The sequence below is a fragment of the Heloderma suspectum genome, chromosome 2 (genome assembly GCF_057233095.1).
Source record: "Heloderma suspectum isolate Gila_16-S chromosome 2, 16-S_ref, whole genome shotgun sequence".
Lineage (NCBI taxonomy): Eukaryota > Metazoa > Chordata > Lepidosauria > Squamata > Helodermatidae > Heloderma > Heloderma suspectum.
In genome coordinates, this window is record NC_139459.1 from 25,697,402 (window position 1) to 25,721,428 (window position 24,027).

General features: G+C 43.3%; 1 protein-coding gene across 3 annotated transcripts in view; it reads right to left on the reverse strand.

The window, feature by feature from the left end:
- NPR3 (natriuretic peptide receptor 3) overlaps positions 1-24,027 on the reverse strand; it is an 88,868-nt gene that overhangs the window by 11,745 nt on the left and 53,096 nt on the right. For all 3 annotated transcript variants that reach the window (XR_014787568.1, XM_084833022.1, XM_084833021.1), the window contains exons 4-5: positions 11,680-11,815; positions 7,243-7,337 (exon numbers count right to left, since the gene is read on the reverse strand). Coding sequence is in view for 2 of the 3 variants with exons in the window: in XM_084833022.1 (XP_084689148.1) it covers positions 7,243-7,337; positions 11,680-11,815 (231 nt within the window). In the remaining variant the exon portion in view is untranslated. The remainder of the gene's footprint in view (positions 1-7,242; positions 7,338-11,679; positions 11,816-24,027) is intronic.

A 24,027-nucleotide genomic window follows, 5' to 3' on the forward strand; every position in this document is an offset into this window, starting at 1 on the left:
AAACATCTGCAGAGATTGGGGTCAATATGATTCTTCCTGTACAATTTCATTTCTTCTAGGCTTTGGATTATCTTGCTGTCTCCTTTGGCTTTCCTCAGATGACTTCTTGATCTTTTATTGTCTTCATACTTCTCTTCGGACATCTTCCATTTTATCACTCAGTCAATTTTTAATGGCCAAAGGCATTACAATATTACAAATACATCCAAAAACATATATCATCAAGACAGTAATACAGTCTGGTCCATACCAAATCTAACCACTTCACTGGCTTTACAATTTAAAAGGATGTGATCTATGATTATTTTCCTAATCTTAACAGTTTGCACAGCAAACTGTATTACGTTAACATTAACTGCTTTTTTTTATCAACATCCTTTTTGAGATGTATGATCCACACTGTAGCTGAATGTAATGGTGTTTTCTTATGGAATCCTAGACAGTCATAGGATCAGTTAGGACTTAAACCCAGCTTCATAAACCATGGTTTATGAAGCTAGGAATGAGCATCGGACCTGCACACCCCTTCCTCACCCTCTTTTGGCACTTCAGTTTTGATTAAAGTAAACCATATTTTCCCATTATATCAAAACCAGGAAACTATGGCTTAATGTTAGTTTATTAGCCAAGATCTGAAAATGGTGGTTTGCTTTAGCCAGGACTGAAGTGGCACAGTCAGCACATTAGGGAAAACAAGATGCAAGAGAGGAGCAAGTGGTCCCAACACTTGTTCCTGGTTTCAAAATTATAGTAATTGTCCAAGCTTCATAAATGTTTGAAGCGGCCCATAGATCTCTGTGCCATATGATAATATTTGTTTAGAAGGAGATTTGTACCCCATCTTTCCAATTCATATGAAGTGTTCAAGATGGCGAACAACAACAATGAAAATAATAAACACAATTTTAAAAAGCAAAGCATAAAATAATTTAACAAGACACAAAGCATCAGCACAGCAGGTGAAGGCAATCAAATGAATTCAGGCAACAGACAGACCAAAGGTTTGCTAAGAGAAAAATGTCCTCAGCTGGTGGCAGAACACTGCTAAAGAAAGAGCCAGATGCATCTCCTGGGGAAGGGAGTTCCATGTTCTGGCCACTACACCAGAGAAGGACCTTTCACACATTCTCACCAGCTGTACCTCAAAAGCAGAGTGCACAGAAGGCTCCCCAACTGATCTCAGTGAATTGGCAGGCTCCTATGTAAGGAGACAGTCTTTTATATATCCTGGTCCTAAGCCATTTAGGGCTTTAAATATAATAATGGATACTGAGTATTGTAGCCAGAAATGTACTGTCAGCCATGAAGTTGATATAAAAGTAGATAACTATGCACCAAAAATCCGGCAATGGTCAGAACATTTGCCATCACTGGATGACAAGGGACTTAAATGAGTACTAAAGAAAGATAAGGAGATTGCAGAGAAGCTGAAATAATTATTTTCACCTGTCTTCCTGCAGAGGATGTAGATCTGATGCCTGTGCTTGAACTGACATTTTCAGGAAGGGAGTCAGGGAAGCTGAGGCAAATAGAGGTGATAAACTGAAAATAAACTAATCGCTGAGTCGCCATGGTATCTATCTGAGAATTCATAAAGAACTCAAATGTAAAATTGTTTATCTTTTAACAAAAATATGTAATATGTCCCTAAGATTGGCCTCTGTGCAAGAGGACTAGAGAGTGGCCAATGTAACACCAATTTATAAAAAGTTACCCAAGGAAAACCCAGACATTTACAGGTGGTTAGCTTAACATCTGTTTTAGGTTAAATGGTGGAAAGCATTATTAAAGATAAATTTATCAAGCATATAGAAGAACAAGTTCTTCTGAAGGTGAATCAATGTGACACCTGCAAAGGTAGGTCTTATCTTACCAACCTTTTAAGTGTTCTTTGATAGTGTCAACAAGCACTTGGATAGGAGTGATCTGGTAGGCACTGACCTCACCAAAGATGCCTGAGTGAACTTGGGAGGCATGAGAGGTCCTCTTATGGAATGGTAACTGGTTGATGAACAGGAAGGAAAATGTAGGGATATTTGGGCACTTCGGCAATGGAGGGATTTAAACAGTGGAGCCTCCAAGCATCTGTATTCTTTTTTGTTCATAAATGATCTGCTCTTAAGAGTATGCAGTGAGGTGGGCAAGTTTGCAGATGTCACCAAATTATTTAAAGTGGTTAAAACAAAGAGGGATTGTGAAGTGTTCCAAAAGGGTCTCTCCAAGCTGAGGCAATGGGCATTAAAATTGAAAATGCAGTTCAATGTAGCCAAATCGGGGCAAAAAAATCCTAAATTCACATGTAACCCGATGGGGTCTGAGCTGGTAGTGACTGAGCAAGAAAGGGATCTTGGGGTTGTGGTGGATAGCTCTTTGAAAATGTTGACCAAGTGCTGCTGTTAAAAGGCAAGTGCATGTTAAGGATCATTATGAAAGGAATAAACAATATTGTAAAACTGGAAAAGGTGCAGAAAAGGGCACCCAAAATTATCACGGGGCTGGAACAACTCCTCTATAAGGAAAGGTTACAACACTTGGGGCTTTTTAGCTCATAAAATGGGTGAGGGGCAGGGACATGACCAGTGGTGTGGGGTGGAATTCCCCCCCCCATACTTAATTTTTCTACAGACATTTTCCACTTAATACGTTCATTAGTAGAAATGAATGATGTCAATTGCAAATACAGTATTAGGAAAGCTTAGCAATTTCAAAGTTGTAATTGTTTTTTGGGATGATTATGCTTAGCAAGGATGTGACACAGTACATATAGAGCCAGTGTGGTGTAGTGGCAAGAGTGTTGGACTAGTAGCTGGGAGATCTGGGTTCTAGTCCCCACTCGGCCATGGAAGCTCACTGGGTGACTTTGGGCCAGTCACAGACTCTCAGCCCAACCCACCTCACAGGTTTGTTGTTGTGAGGATAAAATGGAGAGGAGGAGGATAATGTAAGCCGCCTTGGGTTCCTTGCAAGGGAAAAAAGGCGGGGTATAAATGCAATAAATAAAAAATAAATAATAAAAATAAATATATATCTGCCTCTGAGTGAAATGGAACTAATAAACAGTGACAACGATATTCTACGTAATATAACACTTAAATTACATTAAGTGTGCTTTCATTTCTCCCCTCAAATATTTCAGGTCAAATATTTGTGGTGTATTGGGGCAAAAAATTAAGACAAGATACTTTTTTATAGGTTTACTAAATACAAGTAAAATAAACATGCTAAATTAGATCTGTCTAGCGCAGGGTGGGTCCTCCAGATGTTTTGGCCTATGGCTTCCATCAGCTCTAACCAGCATAGTTAATCGTGAGGGGTTATGTGAGGCATAGGCCAAACCTTTGGAGGGCCACAGGTTGCCCACCCTTAAAGGTCAGTCCAACCCCATGCTGAGTGCAGAATCTCCAATGCAGGATGCACCTGCAGCATCTCTGACAGGCAGCTGCCCAGTGTCTAATAAAGTACCTCCAGCAACAGAGAGCCCACCATCCCCTGAGGCAGCCTGTTCCACTATTTAACAGCTCTTACCATGAGGAAGTTTCTCTTAAAGCTTAGCTGAAATGTGTGTGTCTGCAATTTCCAGCCACTGGTGTTGCCTTGTGGAGCAACAAAAAACAAGCAACAAAACTGCTCTATCTTGTATGGCTTTAAGTTTCAGCTTGTTAGCCTACATCCAATCCATTACTGATTTGAGTCACCAATTCAAGACATCCACAGCTTGCGTGGCCCACATAGGGAGAAAGAGAGTCATCAGTATATTGATGAAAACGAAGTCTAAGTCCCTAGACCATCTCCTGTAGCAGTTTCACATAAACGTTAAATGAGGACAGAATAGAATGCTGTGGGACACAACAGACCAAAGGCTAGGGTGTTCATTACCTATTCACCCTCATAACTTTCTGCTTCATATTATTTACTGTTAACACCTAAATCCTTCTGAACAAAACCAGAGCTTAGAAAGTTCGTCTTCATGGTCTCTGTGCATCACACATGATCTCTGCACCTGCACAGAGCCTTGATTCAGGAAACATCTACAGCTGAGTTTTGGTGGGAACCCTTCCCCCACCGTCCCAGTACGCATGCCCCTAGCGGGTTCCTGCTTATTGTCAGGAGGTCGCCCCTTCTGCCTTCTGAAATCCTCAGGTAGCCAGAATCAACACGCAGACAATAGGGCTCTTTTCCAAGGCTTTATTCCCATTCAACCTAATGACGTTTACAGATGCTAGTTGCTTGAGACTTAAGAGAGCTGCCTACTCGGGGGTTCTAACCTTAGGAATCAGTTGATCTCCGTTTGGAGGGGAAGGCGGGAAACCTCTGTACTTATGAGCTAGGAGGAGTGAGTCCACCCCTTTCCCATAGGGCATCGGGGTGCTTCTGCTGCCGTCGCGCCAAGCAGGCTGAGTGCCTCCTCTCAGCGCCCGCCATCTCCTGCTTGACGCTGCGCTGGTGCCTAGCATCCAGAAGCTGCTGTTGCATCTCCCTCTCCCTGCCAGGGTCACTATCACTTTCAGGAATGTGTACCGGGAGGGGCTCTCCCCCTGGCTACTCCTCTGAACAGCATGCAGGTTCCTCTCACGTGGTTTCTATCTCTTCCTCAGAATCAGAACTGCTTTGGGGCTCTCTGGGCTCCAATCCAACCCTGACACTTATTCCCTCAGTTCTCTTTCAACCACCATTGTGGTAGCCTCGTGAGTGACCTTCTCCATGTTCAGCTTGGGTGACAATATCTTTTATTGTGCTGAGATTTTTATTCTTTCTTTATCCTGTTAATTGTCATTTTTATCTGTCTCTTCTGGCTTTCTTTTTCTTTCATGATTCAAGGATTGCCTGACAGGCATATGGCCCTCAGGGTGCCATTTAGTAAGTGTGTCTGTTGTGGGAGCAACGGACAGACATTCACTCTGCCATTTTTGCCTGGGAGAGGGGCACATCATAGAGTCTTGCCCACATTGCCAGGCATTTACCAAACAGGCTCGGCAGAATAGGTCTGATTGCCTATGAACCATCTTGTGGAGAAAGGCACTGGTGACTGTAGAGGAGCTGAAGAAAATGATGGCTCAGCCTTTTCATAGTCCTACTGAGGTTATTTCTGCTTTTGTTGCGTAAAAGGCTCACAGAAAAGGCCAAGGCCTCAAAACCTGCCACTGTCCCTCCTTCTGAATCTAAAAAGAAGAAGATTTCAAAAAAGTCAGCTGAGCTAGTACGGGTCCGATCGCGATCACCAGTTTCAATCATTCAATCCACTCTTCCATCAACGGTACAGGATCGTCTGCAATCAGCACCCCCGATCCCAACTCCTGCTCCTCCACCAATGTTACGTTCTCTGATACTGATGGCCACCTCGGCTCTGGCGCAAGGCCTGGCTCTGATCGCGTTGATGGCAGATGGTGAGACCTGGGATGTCTCCCTGATAGAACCACTCGCTTTGCCACCTCATCTGTACTGGTTGCCATGGTATAGGAGATCCTGAGACAGACATAATGATTCAGCAGACTCCAAGCATCTTTACATCAGCCTAAAATCCCACATTTAAAACGGGGCTTTCTGCTTCCCATTTTAAATGCAGGATCATGCCGGACTCTCTTTACACATGCTTCCTTTCCCCCCTTATTTAAAGACTTATTTATTGAGTCTTCCATATGTTTCATTATACAGCCACTAGATGGCACTGTGGTCTAGCTCCTCTTGCCCGTTTTCTGCTTTTCACAAGGGAACTCAAGCAGAACTCAAGCACTGTAATTTGATAGCTCATTATCGCCAATCTTTTAAAAAATGGAATAAAGGTCATTTAGTGTGGGAGACAACCTGGAGGTTGACAACATCATCTAAAGGACCCACAAACTTCCATGAGTAACCAATCTCACTACATGATAAAAGCTCCGTGTGAAGAAGCCCTCCGTCTTTTCAATGGCTTCAGTTTGGAAGGATCATGCACCTAGACAATATGAGTGGCCTCAACAATACGAGCGGCCTCAGTGCCAGTCTAAATCCCCATTCTCCGGGGCACTTGGACTAGGGCATGCCTTACAGGAGAGCTCGAGATTGGGAAGAGGACACCATACGGTCATCAATACTCTTACCACTGTGCAGACCCCTACAATTGGAGTCTGCTGTGCAGACTCCTACAGTCAATGAAACTCATTGATACCAACAACAGCCTTTGGCTACAATGTTGAGGCCACTGGATGATGAGGGCATGTTCCTTGCTCCTCCTCCACTTGCTTCCCAAGTCCTGCATCCACTGCTGGTGACCCAGATGCTGCCACCATTTTCAATTCAAATACCTCCAAATTTAATATCCAAATTTAATAGCTAAGCTAACTAAATCCCTGAGTCTTCCTCAGGCTTCATATTTTCTGTTCTTAATGCTTTTCTAAACCCATGCCAATTTTCTATGAATTGTCAAATAGAAAGCAGACAGCCTGTGTGGTATGGCAATTAGGGTGTTGGACTTCGGCCAGGGAGATCAGAGTTCAAATCCCCATTCAATTGTTGCTGTAATTATCATTGCGCCTAAAGTTTCCTAGATGCTGTACAGAGATTAAAAAACAGCACATTCTCTGCTTGCAGGCTTACAATTGATTTTAGATGTCATTAGGCACCTCTACGGACAGGGTCCTCTCAATACAGCTTATAGAACACCATAAAATCATGATTCCAGTAATATATAATATAAAACAACAGTTGACAAATAGCCATCTGTCAAGGCAAAACCATTAAACACACCTACAGACAACAAACCCTTTAAAACCAATTTCAAACAATGCAGCAATAATAATAATAATAATAATAATAATAATAATAATAATCAGTAGCCTAAAAGCCAACAGCAAACTTAATAAAATCATCTGAGTTAAAGGTCTTTTGAAGCAGATAAGTTTTCAAAGCTTTTTTGAAGGACAGAACTGACAAGACCAAATGAACAACCATTGTGAGGGTGTTCTACAGATTAGGAGAAAAGTCATGAAACTCATTGGGTGATTTTAGGACAGTCACCTCATTTGTGAGGATAAAGTGGGGAAACCCACATCCATGTATCAACTACTACTATTACTAATGATGATGATGAAATTGGCCCAGCTAGCTTTCAGGACACTTCAGTGAATGCAATGAAGCTCCATTCATTTAAATTCAATCAGGCTGACCTGGCATTCATTGATATAAACCTTTGTTTTCCTGACCTTACCTGCCTTGTACTCTTTGTTCCAGCCTACCATTTAGAATTAAGTTTATTCCCATGCTTACCTGCTGTGTTCCAGTTTCTGGATCAGTCATTGCAATTACAGAGAAATCCCCAATTCTTTCTCCATTGGCATCTATGGATACCTGCCCTGCAATGCCTAGAGAATTGCACGTGAGAAATTAAAAAAAAAATAATGAGTTGAAAATGTAGAATGCTTCTAAGAAAAACCAAAAAAAATAGAGTGGGGAGAATTTTTATAGACTGATATGGCAGGAAACCTCATCAGTCTTCCAGCACTTTTGTTGGCATTCCAAACGAAATTGCAATTTCACCTCTGTGTCTGCATTCCTAAAATTCCTAACATTTCTTCTTTAAAAAAAAATTAAATAATCTCAGCCTGTTTGAGGGAATAAATGAAAAAAGGAAAATGAAGTCCTACTCCAAAAAACCCCACTGTGCTGAAATAAAATAAAATCTAACAAGTCTTTTAAGGGGAAAATTAATTTACACAGAGAAGTCTGGATCCTGGAAGAACTGAAGAAGCACCTATTATTGGAGATTGCTTGTTTGAAGTCAGTAAGCAAGAACAGTCCAAATGCATCTATCGCCTCATTGCTGGCATGGTGTAATTGTGACTAAGCCTGTCAACTGGGAAACTGCAAGACCCTTGCAACATACATAGTTCTTTTCTATATTCACAGCAACTCTGTAAAATAGTTCAGTCTGAGACATAGCAACTGGCCCAAGGCTTTGTGACTGAACAGGGACCTGTCTCCTCCATAGTCTAAATCCAGTACTCTAGTCACTCACTACACCACTGGCTGTCTTCATAGGCTATCCCATGTATAATGCATTATGGTGTAGTGGTTAGAGTGAGACTTGTGAGATCCGGGTTCTAGTTCCCACTCAGCCATGAAGCTCAATGGGTGACTCTGGGCCAGCCACTGACTCTCAGCCTAACCTACCTCACAGGGCTGTTGTGAGGATAAAATAGAGAAGAGGAGGACCACGCAAACCACCCTGGATTCCTTGCCAGAGGAAAAAAGGTGGGATATCAATGTCAGAATAAAATAAAATAAAAACAGTACAAGATTATCCCTCTGGATTTTTTTAAATGTGAAAACAATACTCAGTACTATGGGTTGTTGTTTTTGGAGCTGTGGCATGCTGAGATCTAGATTAGGTGGATTAATTTGTGGGGTGAATATGTGGAGGTGCCTGGCTCAGTATAAGAACTTTGAGAGAATGACCTGCTTGTCCCTCGCAAGTAGGGATGGACATATCAGTGTATTTGTGATCCATGTCAAGCTCACATATGTTAAGTAGGGCTGTGCACCACTTTGGCTCCAGAGCCAAATTCCCAGCCGAAGTAGGGAGATTTGGGCTGCACCCGAAGTGGGTCGCATTCAGCCTGAAGCAACCCAAAATGGGTCAGGTCGCTCCAAAGCACTTCGGCAAACTTCAGCGCGATTCAAAAGCCCAGCTGCCCATCCGCCCCTCTGCCCAGCTGCATGCCCCCCCTCCGCCACCCAGCCTTGCCCCCTCCGCCATGTGAGCCCCCTGCTCCCTCCCTGGACCCTCAGGCAACTGTTGGCCTCTTCAAGGGAGTCTCCACTGAGACTTCCTCTATTTCCAGAAATTGAATCCTGTGCAAATGGCGGCCGTAAGGCCATCATGTACATGACATTACAGGTGTAAATGCCTGTAATACTGCATATATGATGGCCTTATGGCTGCCATTTGCGCAGGATTCAATTTCCAGAAATAGAAGTAGTTGCCAAAATGGCAATTCCCTTGAAGAGGCCAACGGTGCGCAACTCAAGGATCCAGGTACAGAACAGGGGGGTTGTGCGGTGCAGCAGGGGTGTTGGGGGTGGGAGAGCCTGCTTCGGCCATCTGAATCCCGCTTCAGCCCCGGAGCCCAAAGTGGGTCAGGTTGGACCCAAAGAGGCCCAGGTCCACCTCAGAAGCCCCTAAGCAGCCTCTGAGGCAGGTCAGAGGGTCTCTGCGCAGCCCTAATGTTAATCCTATTCCATCCTATTTTCTGTGAATTCCATCGACACCCAAAGACATGAAATTTGCATTTTGGTATGCATCTTCCCCCAAAGATATGCATTTTCATATGGATTTCCCTTCTAAAACATGCATTTCGATTTTAAAATGTGCATTTTTTACACACTTTTTAAATGAGAGCTGCACTGCAAACTTAGAAGTACACAGTCTGTAGGACAAGTGCATTCTGATCCACATATTAGTCTTGGAAGTGTGAATTAGGTTGTTTTTCAGAATGAATGAAATCCTTCAAGCATTGTAACTTTCGACCCAATGCCTCCCCTCCACTGTCAGGAAGAAAAACTCATTGCAGCTGAGAAAATGGCTCATTATGTTTTTCATAGCTGTTCCAGTTTCTGAACTCATTGTTGGGTTCTTATCTAAAGGAAACATTTCCTTTAGTTTAACTACTTCCACTGAAAATCTTGGTAATCTTACCCTGTAAGAAATGACAGATGGATCTAGCAAGAGCAGCTTCATCTTACCAGTAAAGTCCTTCTGACCTTATAAAATGTAATGCATGTGTGTGTTAGCTCCAGAGTTTGAATATATACATAGATTCTAAGTTTTGCCATATTTGGGGGGTGGGCACAGAAACCCAAGGCTACATTTGGCACATATAATCTTAAATAGCAAATGGAAGTCTTAATATATCTCCAAATTCAGACATGCGTGCGCACACGCACATGCACACACACACAAAGCAGTTCTAAACCTAACACAACACTGACAAGGAAGGGTGGTTGGAATTGGCATTTGTGCACTTTTATCAAACTTAGCTTTTAAGATAAAAATACTAAATGGAAAAGATGAAGCAATGCAAGGAAGCAAGCTAATATATGCACATAAAAAGTTAAAGGGCTGCACTCTTCAGAAACAAGGAAAGAACCAAGAGCCTTCATGACAACTGCTAAACTCTTATTATAAGGGCTTTCTTTGTGCAGAAAATTAGTGACAGTGATGCTATAAACACGTACGCAATAGGAGACTATTTAATGTAGTTTCTTAAGATGCAGTGTGTGCGCATGTTATCTACATACCCTGTTTAAACTAAACATGGCGCAGTCTTCCTGTTTTGTGTATGCTGTCCCTGTTATCTGTGTAGATAGCCAAAGGCAGGAGGGCACTTTCCAAACACAACACAAGATGTATAAGGTCTACCACCCCTTATACAGGGTGATGCAGGTGATAAAAAAACTCTCAGTGCATCTGGGAAAAACGAGATTTTCTTACTTCTTTCTTGCAAGTTACCACCTTAAAAAAAATTAAGAATGGCATACCGGGAGTTAAAGGTCGTACATTTCTACCTCATCCTTTCAAGGGGCTACATTATTCATATTTTTCTTTAACCTTCCTTTGTGTAGTACACAGAATAATACAGGGAGAGACTTTAATCAAGGGAGGATATAAATACTCCCTTGATACTCCTTTCTCACCTACATTGGCTTCCAATTTGTTTCCAGGCCCAAATCCAAAGTGTTGGTTTTGACCTATAAAGCTCTACATGGTTTGGTAGCTTTGTACCTGATGGGACGCTTCCTCCATGTATGCCTACACTTCCTCTAGGGCCATCCACAGTGGTTCTTCTCTGAGTGCCACATCAATCTGAAGTTTGGAGGGCAGCCATGAGAGAAAGCGCCTTTATGGGGGTGGCTCATCTGGTGTCAAAAGAACAGCAAACACTTCTTTTGTTCTCTGAAGTCTTTTAAAGTCTTGTTATTTGGGGCAGTATCCAAGCAGGCCACTGTGCAAGCCGATTCCATTCCAGCTAAAGGAAGTGCTAAATCCCTGTTGAGCAAGCAGTGGGTGCTGCTTGCAGAACAAAATTAGTGGTGGCCCCAGCCTGTGGAACTGGAATCAGTGATGAGCCCCACTTGCGAAGTGGCCCACTTGGATACTGCCCTTTATTTATGTATTTATTTGATTTGTATCCCACTTTTCCACCAAGAAAAATGGCAATACATTTTAGTCCCTATGGCACCGTTGGTGGTTTTAGCTCCTGTATTTACTGGCAGCTTTAGCTCCTGCAATTTGTATTGCATTTTGCAGTGTTGGTATATGCGTATTAGAATTTTTTATTAGGTTGGATTTTTAGGATTTCTTGTATTTTTATTGTGTTGTCGTTATGTTATTAAATGATCTTGTACAATGCCTAGGGAATTTGTTTGATGGGCGTCTAACAAATATTTTTGTATGTAAAACGTTTAGAGATGTTACTGTAATAAGCAGTATATAAGTATTACAAACAAACAAATGAATAAATTATTTTTCACTTCATGGCATGATATCAGCAGGAGGTATCAGATTTTCATTTTAATTAGCCAGAAAGTTTGACTAACAAAATCTGCGTACTATTCCCTTTATTATATCCCCAAAGGAAAAAAGGTTACAGCCTTTGCCAAATTGGGACTATAATGAAGTCACAGGGAGTGCTTGGCTGCTCCTACCTTCATATGTCCTATTCCATGTCTGATGGACAATCTTTTCTCCATCTTTCTTCGTGAAGCCATTCTTCAGAACTTCCCGTAACGCCAGGACATATAGGACAATAGCATCATGGAACCCTTCTACAAACATGTTGACCTAAAAGCAAAGCAAAGCAAAGCAAAACTTAATTTCTATATTGAGCCATAGCGAAGGGCCTGTTTGCAAAGTTCAGCAAAATTGCAATTTGATACAAACCGATTAACATCAGGTAGCCACTGCTGAATAAAATAAAAGCAAATAATACTTATTTATTTATTTATTTATTTATTGCATTTATACTCTGCCTTTTTTCCTCTTGCAAGGAACCCAAGGCAGCTTACATTATCCTCCTCCTCTCCATTTTATCCTCACAACAACAACCCTGTGAGGTGGGTTGGGCTGAGAGTGTGTGACTGGCCCAAAGTCACCCAGTGAGCTTCCATGGCCAAGTGGGGACTAGAACCCGGATCTCCCAGCTCCTAGTCCAACACTCTTGCCACTACACCACACTGGCTCTTAGACAGACAGCAGTAAAACGAAAATGGGATAGTTTTCTTCTCACTGATGGAGAATCCAAATTCCACACGGGATCAGGTATATAAATTCGGGGGAATGTCAAATACCACTTGATGTGCACGTTTGCCATGCAGACCTCATTACAGTATTTAAATCATATAATTTCTCTTTACAAAATTCCTGTGAGGTATCAACTTCCAATGACTTATTATTGGTGTATTATGGCATTAAGTTTACATGCAGAGGCAGACTTTGCATGAAATCTCAAATGTTTATTCCAATACAGGTTCCATTCATTACTCCATAAACGTTGGGCTATATATTAATTTCCCAAAGATAGCTGAAGTGTGTAGCAAAGAATTAAATCTTGAACTCTATGACTTTTATTTTAATAGGATGGAGAAGGGTTATTACAACTGCTCTCTGTGATTCCCTTGGTATAAGAAAGCATACCTTGAGCTATCCTCAAGTGTCACAGTGCTGGGGGGTGGGCAGACCTCAGGCTTCTGGGATCAGCTTTGTTTTTACAAGAATCCCAAGAGCCACTAACTGGAGTCAGGTGCAAAGGAACTTTGAGCCCAAGAATTTATTTTGAATATTAAAACTGAACTGAACTCACAGTCCTTCTGTGTAAAAATCCACTACTTCCTCGCCCTCAGCTTTCTTCATTTCAGCAGTATAATTTGGGCATAGGAATCATTTAGGGTGCAATCCAATTGGAGGCGGAAGGTGCCTCCCACTCTGTATTTTAGCTAGGCAGGCGTTTTTGCCCATCTAGCTGAGCCACCGGGAAGGGGGAAAGGTGGAGGCTAGGGATAGCTCATATCCCCATTTCCCCAGTTCCTTCCCCTCCCTGCTCACCAGCATGCCCCCTTTTCCTCCTCCCTGAGCTTGTGTTTGTGAGCTTGTAGAGGCAGCTGGCACAGTTTTCTCCGTGCTGGTTGCAAGGGGGAGGGGGCAGGGAGCTTGGACTCCTGGGTCTGAGATCAGAGTGCTATCTCCAGCCTCGGATCCAGGACAGCGAAAAATCCTATCTCTCACCCCCCCCCCCCGCCCCCAGATATTGTCTAGGGACTGCAGGATTGCTCTCTTAGTTGTTTCCATTGTTTAAACTATTGGGAGTCAGAAATCTTTGGCAACCTACTTCAAATCACTGAGAGATCAGTAGACCAGTAGATCTCAATCTACCTTCTACCCACCCTATAATGCTTCTCATCTGACAGTGACAGGCTGCTTTGATTTCAGTTTGGGGCCTGTGGCAGACATAAAAAAAGATGTACTGCATAAGGAGCGGGAGCTTGGAGAAGTTCACAGCCCATGAAAAAGACTACTCTACTGGTCCAACACCATCAGACAACATAACTATAAAACTCACACAGCAGATGGCAAGGATAAGACAGCTTTTAGTTCAGTCCACATGATTATAGAAATTTAATTGGGGGCAGCAGGGAAAATCTCAGACTGCCCCAGGAATCAACTGTCAGCAGAGAGTAAATAGACATGCCTGATGCCTCCTTCTGGCAACAGGCTTTTCACAAAGCTGAGGTCTCTCCTGGACTGACTTCGGGCCTACAATTACTCAGCTTGAGTTACACATTCATAATCTACTATTTCTACTTTCTCTTTTTAGGCTCTGATAGGATAGTGCTATAATAATCTGACATTGCTCATGATACAGACAGCACAAATGTTTAATGGCCTTTTTACACAGTACACCTCATTGGTTATGAAAATACTCTCTCCCCATTATGCTTTTTGGGAGAGAAGAAGTTTTTTTCTGACTGCTGGTTGATTTGTTTGTTTAATGATTACACTCCCACAACTTTCTACCTCCTTGTGTATGCTGATTCTGGACCTTGCGCAACAGACTCCCCCTCTGCTGGATCATGAATAACAGAGCAATCCTGTTCTGTAGCATGTTTCCTGAACTGGACAGAAAAAAGTTCCCCAACTTTGGTGGCTCGTTCAGTAAATGGCATGAGCTAAATGAGCTTTTCACTACAAATCCCCAAAGCAAACAAATAGTTTTGTGTTTTCTAGCAGTACCGTCAGCGCTGTGCTACAAGGAATCCAGCTGTGCTCTCATTCTCCCAGGGTTGCATTTACCACACTTGGCCTGTAGGCAGCCACCCGCAGATCCAGAGAAGATGGGAGCTGCCATTAGACTGCCATCTTTGTCTCCAACACCAAACTTGTGGTATCATTTTTCACTTTATAGTTATTCTTGTCTTAGTCTCCCTCACCCCGTTATAAATTTCAAGCACACACTGAAAATTTAAACAAAACTGAAGATGAAACAAGATGGGTTTAAAAAAAATTAATTGTGATGTTCTTCAGGTGTGTGGAAACAGAACAAAAAGCAAATGCAGACTGACTGTACTTTTTTGTATCCTGTAATTTAAACTGCCCCCTTCATGGATCACTGCCTTGTGGCGAAGGGGCTTGCATAACTCAGTGAAGCCATAAGCTATGCCGTGCAGGGCCACCCAAGACGGACAGGTCATGGCAGAGAGTTCTGACAAAATGTGGTCCACTGGAGAAGGAAATGGCAACCCACTCCAGTATTCTTGCCAAGAAAACCCCATGGAACGTATCACAAGGCTAAAAGAGATGACGCCGGAAGATGAGCCCCTCAGGTCGGAAGGTGTCCAATATACTACTGGGGAAGAGCAGAGGGTATTTCCAAGTAGCGCCAGAAAGAGTGAAGCGGCTGGGCCAAAGCCGAAAGGACATTCAGCTGTGGATGTGTCTGGTGGTGAAAAGAAAATCCGATGCTGTAAAGAACAATATTGTTTAGGAACCTGGAATGTCAGATCAATGAATCAAGGTAAGCTGGAGGTGGTCAAACATGAGATGGCAAGATTGAACATCGACATCTTGGGAATCAGCAAACTAAAATGGACAGGCATGGGCGAATTTAATTCAGGTGACCATCGTATCTACTACTGTGGGCAAGAATCCCTTAGAAGAAATGGAGTAGCACTCATAGTCAACAAAAGGGTGGGGAAAGCAGTACTGGGGTACAATCTTAAAAATGATAGAATGACCTCAGTATGAATCCAAGGCAAACCATTCAACATCACAGTAATTCAAGTCTATGCCCCAACCACTGAGGCCGAAGAAGCTGAGGTTGATCGGTTCTATGAAGACCTACAACACCTTCTAGAACTAACACCAAAAAAAGATGTCCTCTTCATCATAAGGGATTGGAATGCTAAAGTAGGAAGTCAAGAAATCACCAGGATAACAGGCAAACATGGCCTTGGTGTGCAAAATGAAGCAGGACAAAGGCTAATAGAGTTTTGCCAAGAGAACACGCTGATCATAGCAAACACTCTTTTCCAACAGCGCAAGAGGCGACTCTACACATGGACATCACCAGATGGTCAATATCGAAATCAGATTGATTATGTCCTTTGCAGCCAAAGATGGAGAAGCTCTATACAGTCAGTAAAAACAAGACCTGGAGCTGACTGTGGTTCAGATCATGAGCTGCTTCTTGCAAAATTTCGGCTGAAATTGAAGAACGTAGGGAAAACCACTAAACCATTCAGGTATGACCTATATCATATCCCTTATGAATATACAGTGGAGGTGAGGAATAGATTTAAGGGATTAGACCTGATAGACAGAGTGCCTGAGGAACTATGGATGGAGGTCCGTAACATTGTTCAGGAGGCAGCAACTCAATCCATCCCAAAGAAAAAGAAGTGCAAGAAAGCCAAATGGCTTTCTGATGAGGCTTTACAAGTAGCTCAGGAAAGAAGGGAAGCAAAAAGCAAGGGAGAAAGGGGAAGATATATCCAACTGAATGCAGAGTTCCAGAGAATAGCAAGGAGAGACAAGAAGGCCTTCCTAAATGAACAATGCAAAGAAATCGAGAAAAACAACAGAATGGGAAAGACTAGAGATCTCTTCAAGAAAATTGGAGATCTCAAGGGTATGTTTTGTGCAAAGACGGGCATGATAAAGGACAAAGAAGGCAGGGACCTAACAGAAGCAGATGAGATTAAGAAGAGGTGGAAAGAATACACAGAAGAACTCTACAGGAAAGATCTTAATGTCCCTGATAGCCATGAGAATGCGGTCACTGAACTTGAGCCAGACATCCTAGAGAGTGAAGTCAAGTGGGCCTTAGGAAGCACTAACAACAAAGCTAGTGGAGAAGACAGTATTACAGCTGAGCTATTTAAAATCCTAAAAGATGATGCTGTTAAAGTGCTGCACTCAATATGCCAACAAATTTGGAACACTCAACAATGGCCGCAAGTCTGGAAAAGGTCAGTTTACATTCCAATTCCAAAGAAGGGCAACACCAAAGAGTGTTCAAACTACCGCACAATTGCGCTCATTTCACATGCCAGCAAGGTGATGCTCAAAATCCTACAAGCTAGGCTTCAGCAGTATGCGAACCGAGAACTACCGAAAGTACAAGCAGGGTTTTGAAGACGCAGAGGAACTAGAGATCAAATCGCCAACTTTCGCTGGATCATGGAGAAAGCAAGAGAATTCCAGAAAAACGTCTATTTCTGCTTCAGTGACTATGCTAAAGCCTTTGATTGTGTGGATCACAACAAACTGTGGCAAATTCTTAAAGTGATGGGAATACCAGACCACCTTACCTGTCTCCTGAGAAACCTGTACGAGGGTCAAGAAGCAACAGTAAGAACCAGACATGGAACAACCGAGTGGTTCAAAATTGGGAAAGGAGTACAACAAGGCTGCATATTGTCACCCTGCTTATTTAACTTATATGCAGAGTACATCATGAGAAAAGCCGGGTTGGATGAATCACAGATCGGAATTAAGATTGCTGGGACAATTATCAACAACCTCAGATGTGCAGACGATACCACCCTAATGGCAGAAAGCAAAGAGGATCTAAAGAGCCTCTTGTTGAGGGTGAAAGAGGAGAGTGCAAAAGCTGGTTTGAAACTCCACATTAAAAAAACGAAGATCATGGCATCTGGCCCCATCACTTCCTGGCATATAGAAGGGGAAGAAATGGAAGCAGTGACAGATTTTACTTTCTTGGGCTCCAAGATCACCGCAGATGGTGACTGTAGCCATGAAATTAAAAGGCACTTGCTCCTTGGGAGGAAAGCTATGGCAAACCTAGACAGCATAGTAAGAAGCAGAGACATCACCTTGCTGACAAAGGTCCGTCTAATCAAAGCTATGGTTTTCCCAGTAGTAATGTATGGCTGTGAGAGCTGGACTATAAGGAAGGCTGAGTGCCGAAGAATTGATGCTTTTGAACTGTGGTGCTGGAGAAGACTCTTACAAGTCCCCTGGACTGCAAGGAGGTCAAATCAGTCAATCCTAAAGGACATCAACCCTGAGTGCTCATTGGAAGGACAGATACTGAAGCTGAAGCTCAAATATTTTGGCCACCTAATGCAAAGAGAAAACTCTCTGGAAAAGACCCTGATGCTGGGAAAGACTGAAGGCAAAAGGAGAAGGGGACGGCAGAGGATGAGATGGCTAGATAGTATCACCGATGCAATGAATATGAACTTGAGCACACGCTGGGAGAGAGCGCAGGACAGGAAGGCCTGGCGTGCTATGGTCCATGGGTTCACGAAGAGTCGGACACGACTGAACGACTGAACAACAACAATTTAAACTGCTGTGCTATTCTGAGCGAGAGCAAGCCAAGAGGCTTGAATTGCATTTGTAGTGAGTGTTTACAGAAGAGCACTTTAAAGGCAGTTTGTTAATTTCACATATATTACAGCTCAGAAATACAGAAGCTATATCTTGAGAAGAATTAATAATTGAAAAGGTGATTTATAAAACTGTTAAGGCAGCAACTAAATTTAAGCAACAACAACAGGTCTAAAGCTGATTAAGCTGATGCAGCTCTGATGCCTGACTTTAAAACACTAAATCAGACATATAGGTTTGAGAACTGTGGAATCTCAGACCTATGCAGCCAGATCAGTTATCTTCCAGCTGCCCCCATCTTGCCTCTTAGAAGGCAGATGGAAGATTTACCCTCCTTTCCATTTCACATGTTTCCTGGAGTTAGTAAGCAAAGGGTCCAAACAAGCTAGTACTGATAATAGGGGTGTGTGTGTGTGTGTGTGTGTGTGTGTGTGTGTAGAAAAGAGAATGTGTATTCTTGTATGTGTATAAGAGTAAAAGTGCAATATACAGCCTTCAGTACCAAATGGCTAGTTCACACTGCACATTGTCACCCTTAAGGCTCAAGTAGACTGCATGGGTTTTTAAAATGCAAATTGTATCAGCTGAGAGTGGGGCTGACCATTAACAGGATCAGAACAGGCATAGATGTCATTTAACCCTTTCTTCCCCTCCCATGGTTTTTAGGAAATCCCTCTTCTGAAGTTGATATTTGCTTTGGGGTGGACAGGAGATCCCCCCTTGGATTATTTCCCAATTAAAATACATTTATTTATTTACTTAGAATTCTTACATTGTTGGAGGAATTAATTGGTTCTTCACAGAAGGCTAAGCCTGCAATAGGTGTTTATAAAAGGCGTTTGGAATGTAGTACAGTAGATACCCTAGTCATATGTACTATTTCTGTAGATTTAAAATGGAAGCTGATTCAACCAAAATTGGTGTTTTGCATATATTGGACATCACAGAGGTTTTTAAAGAAGAACCTGGCTAGTTCTGCCAGATGCTAGTAATGTAATCAGGACAGTGCCTCATTGAGATGCATGATGTGGGCATGTCCTGCAGTGGCTTCCCTTTGGTTGGAAGTCATTGCTCATATACATTATGTTCTTGAAAAATCTGTGATAACATCATGCACCTTTAAATTACATCCCTGTGATGTGGGGATAAACAGGTGGACAGCAAAAGTGGATGCTGAGAGCCCTTACAGTTGCAAAGAGACTTACCTGGAAGGATAAACAGCCACCACCCATCATTCAATGGACTGAATGTCTTACTGCTCTTGCTACAGTTCAACTTATCTCCTACAGTTGTCAATCTCACATGGATGCTTATTTTGATATATGGACTGCTTATATTAACGTATATATTTGAAATGGAAATGTTAAATACTCCTTTCCCCCTCTTTTGCTTTTTGTATTAAGGGTGATGTAAATGATTATTGTGCATGGATATGTTGTATGATATGTTTTTTTCTTTTCTTTTTTCTTCTTCTCTCTTTTGTGGTTCCCCGCCCCTTTTTGTTTTCATTTGTTATTGTTGTAGTTGCAGATAAATAATTAAACACAGAATTGAAATATTCCATTTTATAGCCTGAGGAAATTCTCAAAGTGGCTTGCACATAATCTTGCAATAAAATCATATTCAGGAACAGGGGAAAATGTTGTCCATATGATGCTAGAATTATTCCAGCAGCATTTCGTGCCCTCCTCCTTCCTTTCTCCTGGTGACATCCTTTGGCCACCACCTACTACGAGCAGAAGCCACCAAAGCCCTTCAGTGTGCATGAGAGGGATTAAGCACCTAGAATTTACTCATTTCGTGATGGAGGTAAATCTTTCTTTGATGACTGTTGCTAAGCAACAGCTCCAACTATGATCCTTTCAAGCAATAAAGGCAGGTGGAAAGACAGGTTACTACCTGTAACTGTAGTTCTTCAAGCGGTCATCTGTGCATTCACATATGTGGGCTCTGCACCTGTGTGGAGCCTCCATCTGGGAAACTTCTATAGCTGAGAATTTTTAGCAGGAAGCCTTCCCCGACCGTCCCTGTGCAGGTTCCTGCTTATTCCCTCCATTCCTTGAGACTGACATTGCAGCCTTGGAACTGATAGGAAAGATCTTCGGTACCCAACATCGAACTCGAGTATGACACTGAAGAGGGGATGGCAGGTAGGTTCTGTTAATGCACAGATAACCACTCGAACTGCAGTTGCAAGTACTTTCTTCTTCATGTCCCCTGTGTATCACACATATGGGTGAGGAGCAAGCTAACTTACAAGGTTCTGGGTCAGTGTCCTATTACAACACAGAAGAAAGGACGGCACAACCAAAAACACAGTCATCTGTAACTTGAACATCCAGACTGTAATGTCTAACGAAGGAAGATGGTGTCAACCAGGTTGCAGTGCGACACAGTTCAGGGATGGCAACCCCCCTGTCGAATGCGACCGATGTCGCTACCACACGAGTAGAGTGAGCTAAGACTGGGGCAGACAGCTCGAGCCCAGCCAGCTCATACGATAACACAACAGGGTTGACGACCCAGGAAACGAAATGTTGAGTTGAGGGAAGCTGGCCTTTGTGCTTGCTACCATACCAGACAAACAATAGAGGCAAAAATGCTCAGTCCTCAACTTGTAAAAGGCCAAAGCACGACAAACGTCGAGCCTGTGCAGGGGCAACTCCCAAGGTGTGGATGGGGAAGTAAAGAAAACTGGCAAAACAGCGTCCTGATTTAAAAGAAAGTCTGACACAACTTTTGGCAGAAAAGCAGGATCGGGTCTGAGCACCACTTTCTCTTAGTGAAAGGTGAGCAGTGCTAGTCTACTCTGAGCGCACAGAGTTCACTAGTCTGTCATGCACATGTGGTGGCCACCAAGAACACCACCTTCCAGAAAAGAAAGCGTAGGTCTATAGTTGCTGGCGCCTCAGACAGCTTGGATGAAAGTGCCTTAAGCACCACAGAAGGGCTCCGACTCTGTACCACAGAGTGAATTAGTGGTGCCAGGTTTCTAATCCCTTTAAAAAATCTCTTCACTGTTGGATGCAAGAAGACAGAGAAACCCTCAACAGGATGGTGAAAAGCAGAGACAGCAGATAAATAAACTCTTAAGAGATTTGCCCTTTCTCGAAGAGAGAGAGGAGGAATTGAAAGATCTGGTGCAGAGAGCACTGGAGTAGATCGAAGCCCTGAATGTGAGCAAAAGCAGGAAAAGCCATCCATTTCTCCATGTAGGAACACTGTGTAGAGGGTTTTGAGCAGCATCAAGGATTGTTTGTATTGATGCTGGGAACAGTTCAGTGTGTCACCTGATGCTCCACGCCATCAGGCAGAGGGTTGCTAGGTCTGGGTGCTGAATCCAGCTGTTGTCCCTGATAAGAAGGGAGGATGAGTGCTCCAAGTGCTTGGATGTTGGTGGCATAGTGGATGGGGCTTTCCAGGACTGTTTAATGGTCTCCTTTAAGGTAGGGAGGAGAGGAATGGCCATTGGTCTGAAAGATTCTGCATTTACCACGTTGAAAACTGGATCCTGCACTGTGGAGGCTACTTGCTGGGTCTGTACACCCAAGGCCTGTGCCATTCTCAGAATCTGATTAGAAAATTGTCCTAGGTCCTCTGATGGAGAGATGGTGTTATTTGCCCTGATAACAGCATCAGGCAATGAGATGGACAGAGGGCAAGAAGACTGAGACATGGTGTCAGATTGATAACCTTCCATACCAGAAAGCGGAGATTCCTCTGCGGTAACTTGACATGGAGCCCACTTCTCTCTCTCCTTGTGTGAGAACGAGGAGATGTCCCCAGTATTAGCTTGTGAAGGCAATTGAAGCGCGGCTGGCGGCTAGGGTAGTAGGCAGGGTGGTCCGCAACTGCGCAGCTTGTGGCTGGACAGTCTGCAACTGCACTGTAGTGCGGTCGAACCGACGGTGTGACCGGAGTTGGGGTGCAAAGAGCGTCGTCTTGCTCTGGAGGTCTCGACACCGTAGCGGTGGCTGTCATCGGTACTGACTTTCTCCCCAGTAAGGAGGACCAGGATGGCAAACAGGGTAGCATGGACCATAAGGATCATCACAGTCCTCAACACAATGCTGGGGGTGTATCATGAGTCCCAGGTTGAACATCTATCCACCTCATAGAATGGTGATCTAGACCTGTCTCTATAACTGATTCACTCGTAAAAACTGGGGATATGACTTCTGTTAGAAGAGGCAACCAAATAGATTGAATCCAGCGATAGCAGATGCTGCTCATGACCTGTGCCATAGCCTTCCAGTCTGTAATGACGAGGTGGCAAAATGGGTGGGTCTGCTGGGAACAGATCCTGTGTCTCACCCTTCAACATCAACATTACCAGAATAGGCTCCCCTGCCGAGATCGGATTCACCATACGAATCAGTGAAAATAACACTGGTGGAACAGCAGGTATGGTTGTTGGTACAGGAGACCCTGAGGCAGTGGTGGGGCAGCTGGAGAAGCAGCTGGCACCAAGGGTTGCTGTCAATCCCGAGATGCCAGAACAGAGATGGACGGAGCGGATGGAGTCAAGGGATGCACTTCTCCCAGAGTTGGAGTGATGGGAGATGCAACCAAATATGGAGGTCACTGTCGATCCTGAGGTGCTGGCGCAGAGTCAGGGAGAGCGTGTGCTCCCAAAGGGCATGCTTGATCCTGATTAAAGTCATCCGACTTTTTAGAAGTCTTTTTTCTTCTTCTTAGGCTCTGAAGAAGCCAGACCAGCCTGTTTTGAAGCTTTAGCCCTTCTGGTTAGCTTCTTAGCCAGCGAGAACGTCAGAGACCGACCTGGAGGAGGATAGTCCTGTGTACTCGGAGGAGTATGATGTTGAGGAGAAGACGTCCCCAGTACTGCAGCAGGCTCCTGCATGGCAGACAAAGTCTTTGAGAGCGAAGTCGGCTTCTCCACCATACCTTTTGGCTCCTCAACAGCTTCCAGTGCTCGTTTCCAGACAGGACTTTCAGTTCGTCAGAATGATTTCACCTTGCCTGTTTTAAAAAGGCTAGGCAAAGAGGACAAGCCTTGACAACGTGTGAAAAACACGTTCAGATTGAACTGAATGCAACAGGAGTTTCCAGACGAGGCTACCACAATGGCAGCCAAAAGAGAACTGAGGGAATAAGCGGGAACCCGCTAGAGACATGTGCACTAGGACAATGGGGGAAGGGTTCCCACCCAAACTCCTCAGCTATAGAAGTTTCCTGAATCAAGGCTCCATGCAGGTGCCTCTGCACAGAGACCACAAGAAAGAAATATTAACTTCAGAAGGATTTTCTTCAGTATGCATCTGGGCAGGAAAGGGCTAAGTTTACTCTCCATGCCTGCTCTAAACCCATTAATTATCAGCCTCCCCAGCTGATGCAATCTGCATTTTTTAAAACTTGCATGTTAGATACATTTAATGCTATAATTAGTTTGGCACTTCCTGTTCTAGTATCAAAAAATGCCATGGTGGACAGATGCAAATGAAGAAATGGCTCCTGCACCTTTAATAGCTGTGCAGAAGAGATAATTTCAACAGGTGTGGCTTGCATGACATGCTGTGCTTTCTGAAATTCCTTTTTCTATAGAACTATTAAAGGTGCAGAAGCCTTGTCCCCTTTTGCAATTGGCCACCCTAGAAAATGCTGTGATTCTAGGATATACCTTTTAGTCTTCCCTAAAATCCCCTTCATTTTATACTAATGGGAAAGCATCAGGCAGTATCCAATGCTGTCACCATGCTAGTGCTCATGATGTTGTCCTAGCAGAAACCAATGCTGGCACATTTCCTCTTTGCCAATCAAACGCTAATGATGTTGTGCTAGCGCTGGTTTATGCTTGTGCGCCATCATTACCATGGCATGGTGACAGCACTGGATACTGTCCAAATTTTCCCCATTGGTCTCTATGTTTTAATGAGTAAGGATGTGTTTGGTTCTGAGATAAAAGAAATAAATGAATCATCCTTCTAGTCATTCTAAACCTGCAAGAAGATTGTGGAAAAACAACAGTTACGGAAAGAAAAAGTCTGCCAAGACAGCATTGCTATCCATCCAGCATTCCTCTAGCAACCTCAGCTAGGAGTGATATTGAGCAAATATTCTCAAATAATTGTCAAGTATTTAAGGCATTCATTTATTGGAACAGTAAAAAAAGAACAGGGGGTTTT